Below are 10,231 nucleotides of genomic sequence, written 5' to 3' on the forward strand. Positions count from 1 at the left end.
CTAATAATCGACGATGCTCGGGTAGTTGCTGTGCGGGGGACAACCACGCAGCGATCGAGGGAAAACTCGCTGCAGGCATGAATTTCTTGCCTCAACCTTTGACTCTTCCTCCGACTGCTCGTCGCGTTTCCCTTCATATTGTGACGCCCCTGTGGCAGCGGCCGTCGTCTTCTCTGTGTGTGTGCAACCTCTGCAGTCCACCTCATTCGGTTTTCCATCCGTATCCCTCCACCTCCTTCCCATGGCGACAGGGTAAAACCTCACTTGGCGGCCGAGAGCGGGGGCGCCGCGTGTGCGCCGTGCTGCTCGCGGTCCTTGCGGATCCAGGCGCTCTTTAGCAGGTCGATCTCTAGGTTGGTCTGCCACTGCTTCTTCATGGCGGCGTGGTCCTCCACGGTGGCGCATTCAATGGAGTGTGCGGACTTGGGCATGGCTGATGACTGTTGGGCTGTTGCTGAAACTCCAGGAATTGCAAGTGCTTTTGCTCGGTCGACGGCAAATTGCGATGTGAGCTAGATTCCGGAAAGCTCGGGCAGCGTCGCTCGCTAACCACCCGCATGGTCGTCGCATCGTCGTAAACGTCCACACGTCAGACGGTGCGTACCTTCTAACCCCAACCCAGATGGAATCCAGGCTAAAATAAGCTCAAACTCGAAGCGCTCCACAGCAAAACGGCGAGTGCGATGGCGACATTCTCATGCGTGCGCGGGTTGGGCTAGCGCGTGCGCGCTGGCACTGGTGTTTGCTGGCTGCATGGCTAATTCGGGGTGAACGCGCAAGGAGTGAAGGGCAGCGAACTGTCTTTTGAGGTCAGTAAATCAGAGTCCAGTTTGCGATGGATATCGACCATCATTCGGCGAGCCTATGCTACGGCATAGCCAAAATGAGCCCGAAACCGGAGTTTGTGCAGCAGCAATTGTTGCCTTTGCAAAAATGACAACTCAAGTAGCAGTCGTAGGTCGTCGAGACATGGCTGCGCTCGGCTTCCTGAATCGTTATTCGCTTGGCAACACAGACTGTTAACTCATCGAGGCCGTATCGTCGTCGTGGCAGCTTCAACTTCGCGGGAGCGCGAGGCAAATCGCCCGGGTTGTACGCACCTCTAATTTACTTTAAGAAGCTTTAAAAGGGTGGGTTGCCTCTTGTGGCTCGATGATTGAGGATAGTTGCCGACCCAGACTTGATTTTCAGTGCCAGTAAAATGGGGTTCTCTGCGGGGCCCGTAAAAAATGCAGCGATTGATGGAGGTGGTGCGTATCGATCGACTCGCATGACCATAGATGACGGCCGACTGAGACGGCGGCGGCCACGAGGGCACGACGCACGAACACGCCGACCAAGCTCCCGGCCGCTGCGAGCGAACGGCGGGGTGCCATTTGGTGGGGCCATTGCGGCCCGCAATGGCGCAATTTGCGGGCAATACGTGGCCAGAGCACTGCCGCGTCGACTCAGCAGCGACACAGGGCCGCCGGCTCTGACGGCACGCCAACGCCATATGCCGCTACCGTCTTACCCCGCATATAAGGCATATGTGTTCTAAATAAATTCGCTTATTTGACCACCTATCTAATTAGAACACATGTGTAAAACACAAGGCTGTACCAACCAATGAATATTCTTGAGAGCTCCCAACCACCCACCCTTCTGAACAAACTATTAGCTTTAATTCTCTTAATTAATAATTTACACAGTCATGAGTGCTGAGCGACGTAGCTATAGTATCCACGAGAAACTCGCTGTTCTAGCAGACTCGGATAGGCGTGAAAGGTCACGGCTTTGCTGCTCTTAGCAAGAAGCACAGCGTGGCGGTTTGAACCCACGCCGATCGCGTAGGAGGGTCAAGCCTAAGCGACCAAGCCATATTCCAGGACCCACAGACTTGCTTCTTCAAAGTCAAACAATTTGTTCGTTGTACAACACATAGGCTTTCTAAATGAATATAACACACAAGCAGCGTTGTATTCATTTACAGCACCTATGCCTTATATGCGGGGTAAGATGGTAGCGTCGGCGCTCAGGTCGAGCGCTGCGGGCGCCAGCTGGACCGGAGCACGTCGACGAGAAAAGCTGGTGCGTTGACAATGACACAGATGCGACTACACTCACAGCAGCGGTTCCTCACCGAGATCATGCACTATGAAAAATAATTTGTTGCCTTTCGATCCCAGAAGACAGGTTTCGAGACGCTTACAAAATTTGTCATTTTTAGATCAGCACGCAACGGATCAGCGACAATAAGTCGCTCGAGGCAAAATTTTGCTGGGGCTCACAAAGCGTCGAAGAAGAGGTCTGGCACCACAAATCTTCGGCTCATCCTGATTCACGAGCTTAGCGACATGCTCGCCTCCACGCCTGCACAGGCGTATTACAGTACCGGTAAGTACGGTATTCCGTGATCCTGGATCAGGTCGAAGTTTCCTAAACAAGACCTTGGGTCACCCAACTACCACCCAATGGGTGGTAGTACATGTATTCAAAGCCAAAATTATAACTGCGCTCGTGTTCCTTCCTTCAAAGTACATGTAGTCCGTACACCTCTCGATGGGCGCAAGTGACAGCTCGGCGACATGTTGGTACATGTAGGTACAGTACATAAGTAGTACGTGTAAATTGGGTACTTATCTTAACAGGCACCTAAAAGTACCCAATAACACTATAAATTGGTCAGATAGTCACATGGACAGTTTGATACCGGTACATGTAGCAGTAAGACATTTTATTAAACTACATAGTTGTATAATACAATATTTCGATATTCTAAGAGAGTAAATAATACCATCGAGTGTACACGATTTTAAACCCGTAGTGCCGCTACTTTCTGTGCTTACTACCGGTACCGTACTGTAAACACCTCAGAAAAATATAAGATTATCTCCATATTACCGGTGAGAGGAGGGTGTTTAGATAAGTGCCATTCCTGTAAGCGGGTATTCCATCGGTGTCATGTTGCACGCCAAGCTAACCCTCGTTCGCCTCGCCTGTCCAGCACTTCGGTGTGTGCAACCACTTCCCATCAGCACAAAAAAATCATCGGAGGTGAATGCATTCGAGGCCGAGCGTTCATCTCATCACGATAAACAATTTCGAACGAGCACCTTGTTGACAGGTTGTACCTGTCTTTATTTATACCATTAGACTAAAATGGTTTTAATGTGGTCTAAATCAATAAAGCAGCCGATTATCACCACCTATATTAATAGTGCTTGCAGCGGAGGTTTGAAACGATATAAAACTACTTGACCCAATCGAAGATAAGATGCAATGTCTTTTTTACTTGGAGCGTCTAATCTACCTCGAAGAATGATCACGCGCTGTAATTGTATTCAAGATACAAATAAACTTCCAATTGGATCTTCCAGGATTGAAGCTGACCTCTATTTGAAAAGCATGTACCACACAAATACAGTATTCTTGATAAGAAAACTCAACCACAGATCACGAAAAATAGAATATGTGAAGCTTTCGAGACATTAATTTCGCGATGCACCCCGGTGTACTTCGTATCCTACTCTACAACCGCGATTAATTTTCAAAAGTAAAGTCTATTCGTATAGTTTGATGTGGACGGGTATACTATAAAACAAAAAAGTGGTAATAATTCTGTTTGTGCCAGCCCCAGTAGACGCGCGTGTACGTCATTTATATAATGCGTGCGATGCTCGCTCGATCAATTCTCGGCGAGGATGGATCTTGTGCGCGGCACCATCGGGAGCAGAGCCTCGACATGGATGCGATTTTCATGCCACGCCCCTACACAAGCAGTCTATATTTCTGCGCGCACCGAAAACTCAATCATACAGTAAGCGTTGATGAAGCGGTCACCAATACAAGAGCGATTGCGCTTCAGGCTCACTGCGGAGAAGCTCGTGAGGGTTCTACAACTTGAAATGCTGAGCATGCAGACTCCTGAAGGCGGCATACGATCCGTCAACGTGTCCGCTAGGCAACCGACAGGCCACAGCCTGATAATCGTACAGCGATATTTTACCACGCAGCGATTGAGCGACCAAGATCAAGTTGAACACAGCATTTATTGAGCGCACGAGGTCGAGCTCTCTATTCTTGCAGCGGATAGTCCGACGAGCGATAAGGGGCTGCGCTCACGAGACGACAAAGGCATTCCTGTCGTGGTATCGTCGCTAAATTTGCGCAGCTCAGTCTGCAGTAATTTATGTGCGAAGTTGATGTGTCATCCTGCGGTAAAAAAAGTAAGAAGACACAGGTTATTCATCTACCTGTATGGACAATCCCCCCCTACGCGATTAATTCGTTTTAAGAAAGTTGCTTGCAACACAAGCAACTTTCAGATAATATCACGTTACACAGAGTTCTTTTACCCCTTCACTCGCTTTTTTTTACAGGTTTCGCGTTTTTATAGACTGGGAGGAGACTTTTACGTGCAAAAAAATCTTCGCTCCTTCCGGTCTTTTTCGTACTACGCAGTATGCATATTTCGCCTATTCTAAGACAGAATATTATCTTACTTCAAGTGCAACAGCATATTACTGACTGCTTAAAGTGCATCACCAGAATAGAGTGCTTTGACCAAATTTTCCGATAGAATTTTACCTCACATAAACTAGAGTCTGTTCAATTAAAGCGACACTGCATTTCCCCCCCCCCCAAGTCACAGCATTAACTACCAGGTGGCCAGGTCGGTCAACGTATCAAATCTAACCAAAATCTACGAATTGCATACAAACAATACTAACAGCACCGTAACTTGTAGATTTGCACTTAAACTAGTGACAGCTTCACCTAAATTTCCACGTGCCCACAGCCAATCATTCTAGAACCACGATAGGATTCACCACATCTAACCACGTGGCTTTCTACTCAGTTCCTATAAAGCTTACGAGCACCCCAACCCAAGCCCTCACGCGCCTGCTCACCAAGAATGCCTCGCCGACTAGACTGGATGCTCCTTGCCCAAAGCCTGTCCCTCAACGACGCCAACCTACTGCTCGACACGTTTAAAGCTACTGCTGTCATGAAGAGCGATGTTGATCCATGCACTTTGTGTGCGGTTCCAGAACCGCACAACATGAGGGTGCGGCTGCTACGCTGCTCCTGCGAGGCGTGCGCCAACGATGTCCCGTACACTCAATGCACGTGGAGAGGGAAAACGCAGCAGTGTTGTGTGCTGGACATCGTGACTGTGTGGGAGGCTGGAACTCATGCAAGTCGCCGCCAGCCTGAGAGGCGTATTCGGCTGACAGAGCCAATGAAGGTGGTTGCCAGGGAAATGGCGGCTCACCACCACCGCCCTATCCGGATTCGAAACGCGCTTCTCCGCCGTTTCAACCTTAGCCAGAACAGCTTGCCATCTCTTGCAGTGGTGCAGCGATTTGTTCACCATTATCGCGCTGCCCACCTAGGCGGCAGCGACTTCTGGGATGATGTCTCGAGCTTCGTGCGCGAGAGGGGCTTCACGGGCCAAGAAGAATTAAATGAAGGCTTTACTTTCACATGGAAAACGGATGGTGATGGCCGTCCGGTTGTAGGTACTGGCACCGACATGGATTCGTTTGTTGTGGGGCTGTCGTCTAAGAAATTGCTGCAGCGATGTGATCAAGATCCGGCAGCTTATGTGCTACACGTTGATGCTACATTCAAGCTCAATCAGGTCAACTACCCTGTCATCGTTGTCGGAATATCTGACTGCATGAGAACGTTTCATCTCCTGGCCGTGTTCATCTCGTCGCAGCGGACAAAGGTTCAATACGTTGAAGCTTTGTCGGCGCTGAAGCGAGTATTTCGATCCGTGACCGGGCATGATCTAGCCCCTCGTTTCGTCATGGTCGATGCAGACGAAGCTCAGCTGAACGGCATCGATGAAGTTCTTGCCTCCTCTATCGATGGAGCCAAGCCTGTTGGCTTGATGTGTTACTTCCACGTGTTGGCAAAGGTTCACGAAAAGACTCGTGCACTTGAGCCTTTGCTTGCTGCCCGTGTAATGCGCGACATCGCTGACCTGCACTTTACTGCTACTGCGGGCGCGTATACTGAGAAGAAGACGAAGCTTTTGTCCGACTGGGAGGGAGACACCAGGCTCACGACGTTTACTGCTTACTTCAAGAAGCAGTGGCTGGACAGCAGGTTTCATCGCTGGCAAGTGTTCCACACCCAACCAGGCTTCGCCACGACTAATAATCCCGTCGAGCAGTACAACCGGGCCTTGAAGAGAGACTATACACTGCACTCACGCCTCAAGATGGGTGCGCTGATAGAGCAGCTGCTGCAGTGCTGCCGCACTGAGAGTTTGAAAGAGAAAGCATTCGCTTTGGAAGTCACCCCCTCACCTGTCCTCGTACGACGTGCACGTGACCTTGAGCGAGCACACAAGATACGTGAGCTTGTATCAGGTCGATCCCGTGTGTCTTTCTTGTTGAATAACGCACCTTGTGAAGAAGACCATGTGTACGTGGCCTCAGAGCTTTGCGACCGAGTGTACGACCCGCAAGCTCGACGCACTAGCGAGTCATTACCTGTCACGTCCCGTCTCAGCGTCCAGGCAGCACGTGCTGAAGTGCGCGGCATGCCAGGTGAAGGCTGGCGTGTCAACGTGCTGTGCCGCCATTGTCCTTGCGACTATTACCTGAAGTTCGGTGTGTGCACACACCTTGTGTTCGCAATGCATGTGCGTGGTTTGCTGGATCTATCAAAGCGCAAGAAGCTAGCCTATCGTGGCTCGAACAAGGCTCTGCGTGCTCAAAGCGAGCGTCAACTAGCAGGAAGGCCTATTGGCAACAGCACAGCATTGCACAGAGAATAATGTCAGGAATCTCAAGGAACGAGAGACTCTTTACCTTTCCTAAATGCTCCTACCGTTCCTGTTGATTCTTGCCTTCGCATCGTGCTGGTCTCCCCCCATCCGTCCTGGCACCAGGTAGCAGCGCATGCACCAGCTCGCCCCGCGCAATTTCCTCACTGCTGCTTCACCACGACGCGCCACATCCCGCACACTTCCCCTGCATTGCTCGGTTGCTTCCCCGAGCAGGTTGCCCCGCGCAACAAACCCTCCGTGGCGCCGTCGTGGCGAGCAGCGTCCCGCACAATGTCCCCTCCTGGTGCAGCGCAGCCTGGTGCCAAATCTTTTGTGGAGCCGGAGCGACCTCCCCGACCTCGACACCTTACCCTGTCGCCCTGTCAGCCAGCGCTCTGCGTGTGCGCCGCGGCGTCCATGTCCACGCCCATCTCAGTGGCATTGTACATCGTTGGGTGGCGCACGACTTCACTTTCGGTGTTTTTCGTATTTTGACCGTGGACACTTGTGTACAATCCTACCTACAGTACTGTCTGTATCTACATGACGTACGTGTACAGTGTACATTGTACACGTGTATGTACGTCGACCAGAACCAGTCTCTGAGAGATGAGAGACTCTCTCATCTTTGAAAAGATTCACGTGCAGTCAATAGTCAATTGAGTCAATTTTTGAAGCATGTTGACTTCCTCGCATTTTGCTTACCGGAAAGGTTCGAATAATTTCAAAAATCCCGTGAGAAGTTACAGATATTAATTTAGTTAATCACACGAAAGCCCAAACGCTCGAAATCCTTTACTAGAAAATGTACTAGAAAACGACTCTAGCGAGCTGCGCATATTTTCCACATAAATAAAGATTCTTTAACTGTGAGCATTACTCCCAAACCCTTAATATAATATCGACTGGGGCCCAATCCCCCTTTTGCCGTGTACTTCTCGAACTAGTATTAAAAAATAATTTTATATCATTTTTTAACTTGTCAATGGTACGAACGAGGAGAAGTAGAAGATCTGGATTACGTTACATGTATTGTATACATATATTAAATACACGTACCGTAATCGAGTACAGTCGTGCACCTCCAATTCGGCAGGGCGGACCATATCAGCAGTGCCAGGGCATAAGTGCACAACATAAAGCAAAAAACAAACGCAAATCCAGTGCACTGATATTTTATTTGTTAATTCAGTACCAAGTATACGCCAATCTTCTGCATAATCTTGGCGTCAGACGCGCGAGTCGCGGGCGCGCAAGAGCGCTTCCGGTCGCGATAGGCGTCCGGCAAGGCGGCAACTTCCGCGGACCGCTTAAGAATACTCTCGACGGTAGTGCGCTTTACTGCTTGGGGCCCCCAAGTTGGGGGGTCTGAAAGCGCCCCGTTGCCCAACGAGCAAGTTCGGAGTGAGAGCATGCAGGATCTGACTTGTGCTTCCCGCACAAAGACTGCTTTTGTGTGACATGTAGGAGGAAGGGCGATGTCCCATTGTATTTGGCGGTAAAAATATAAGTGTGTGTTTGTAAGAAGACGTCCGATCCAAAATTTAAAATCAGATCGATGCGGCGTGTCATCCCTCGGCGAGTAGGGGAAAGCCGTTGAGGTTAATTGCTAGGGTGGTGATGGGCAAAGGTAATTGCGCATCTGATTCGCGTAATCATAAACTCTGGCAGGGTATCGACTGATACCGGTGCCGAATTGGAGGTGCACGACTGTAGCATCTTTTTAGGCAAGAAGAGTCCTGAAAGGTAAGTTTTTTTAGGTATAAATGCGGATCCAGTTGCTTCATTACACAGCTTGCTCAGTTTCTTTACAGTACATGTACTTGTATTTTTACTAAAAATTTAAGGAAGGTAATGGTACAGTACACCACTACTTTTTCATGTAGGTAATGGCAATAAGACCTTGAAGGTTCGTGGTCAGCATTCCCACTATACAGCAGTACTAAACTTAGACAGTGTATTAATACAATACTCTCAGTATCTAAATAACAAGCTCTTATTACATGACAGGTAATAATACTAATACTGCTTTTAAAATCATTACCTGTATTAATACTTCTTAGTACTTAAAAAGTACCAAAAAAAAAAAAAAATGGTAATACCAATACAAGCAGCTAAATGGTAGCACCAGAGTTTTTTCTCACCAAGCGTTACTTTTTTAGGTGCTGCAAATCGGCGAGATGCAGTAAAGTAGCGATATAATTAAGTGTACATTAAGTAACGAAGATGCATAAAGCGTACCTTAACGAGTAGGTAAGGTATACTCTTGTTTTGGATCGCAAAAGCAGGGGGAGAAGGAAAAGGATCGAGCAGGTTTTAAGTCAATTGCCATGCCTGGAGACGGATACGACCGCCACATCACCATCTTCTCGCCCGAGGGGCGACTCTATCAGATTGGTATGCCCGCAGAGTGTCTGTATCCCATTTAAAAGCGCTTCATTCCCTCATTCCTCTTTAATTGTTCAGAGTACGCCTTCCGCGCTGCCAAGGAGTCCACGCTCACGTCTGTAGCCGTACGCGGCAAAGACAGCGCCGTATTTGTGACCCAGAAGAAAGTTCAGGTAAACCACGCTCAAAAGTCTGCATATACTGCAGAAATTCCTGCTGACGCTGTTAATTGATGCAGGACAAACTGATCGAGCCCGACTCGGTAACGAATGTGTTCCAGATCACCCCCGAGATCGGCTGCCTTATGACGGGTCTCTACGGTATGTATAGCAAGTCAATTTAGGATCAGTACAGCGATTGATTGGCTGCGTATCGCTTTAATATCAGCCGACTCGAAGGCACAGGTGCAACGTCTGCGTTTCGAGGCGCACGAGTTCGAGAATAAGTTTGGCTACAAGGTTCCGTGCCACGTGCTGGCCAAGCGCATCGCTGATGTGGCCCAGGTGTACACGCAACACGCGTCCATGCGTGCATTCGGCGTCATTACGATGCTCATCAGTGTGGACGACGAGAAGGGCCCGCAGCTCTTCAAGATCGACCCTGCCGGTCACTTCTGGGGCTACAAGGCCACGTCTGCTGGTGTGAAGGAGCAGGAGGCACAGAATTACCTCGAGAAGAAGATCAAGGCCAACCCGGCCATGGACTACGAGACCACGCTGCACACAGCCATTACGTGCCTGCAGTCGGTGCTTTCGGCTGACTTCCGTCCTAACGAGATCGAGGTGGGTGTCGTGGTGGAGGGCCAGCGGTTCCGTCAGCTAACTGAGGACGAGATTGAGGCGCACCTGACTGCCATCAGTGAACGCGACTAAACCCGTCCACTTTTCTTGGTTATTAAACCATACACCAAGAAGTGAATCAAAGGAGCTGCGTTATTGAATTTCTTCTTTATGCTTACGTGTGGAGTAGCATTTTTGCATCTACCAGGCGTATCTATTTCTTGAAAACGCAGAATAGCGGTAACGGACGGCGATGTTTGAGGCGTCGCTGCATTCTACCTTGAGCCTGCTCATTCAT

At 49.4% G+C, this 10,231-nt stretch overlaps 2 protein-coding genes across 2 annotated transcripts; one reads left to right on the plus strand and one right to left on the minus strand.

Moving 5' to 3' along the window:
• Positions 1-431, minus strand: PITG_10512 (uncharacterized protein; the record flags this gene model as incomplete). Its single annotated transcript, XM_002902246.1, has 2 exons — positions 1-190; positions 265-431. 2 exons carry the CDS (start codon positions 429-431, stop codon positions 1-3), a joined length of 357 nt encoding a protein of 118 aa, XP_002902292.1.
• An 8,665-nt stretch (positions 432-9,096) lies between these two features.
• Positions 9,097-10,026, plus strand: PITG_10513 (proteasome subunit alpha type-6, putative; the record flags this gene model as incomplete). The annotated part of the gene is made up of 4 exons (XM_002902247.1): positions 9,097-9,163; positions 9,233-9,327; positions 9,393-9,474; positions 9,542-10,026. The coding sequence occupies 4 exons, from the start codon at positions 9,097-9,099 to the stop codon at positions 10,024-10,026; spliced, it is 729 nt and encodes a 242-aa protein (XP_002902293.1).
• Positions 10,027-10,231: the final 205 nt, after the last annotated feature.

This window comes from Phytophthora infestans, genomic scaffold (assembly GCF_000142945.1).
Source record: "Phytophthora infestans T30-4 supercont1.18 genomic scaffold, whole genome shotgun sequence".
Classification (NCBI taxonomy): Eukaryota; Oomycota; class Peronosporomycetes; order Peronosporales; family Peronosporaceae; genus Phytophthora; species Phytophthora infestans.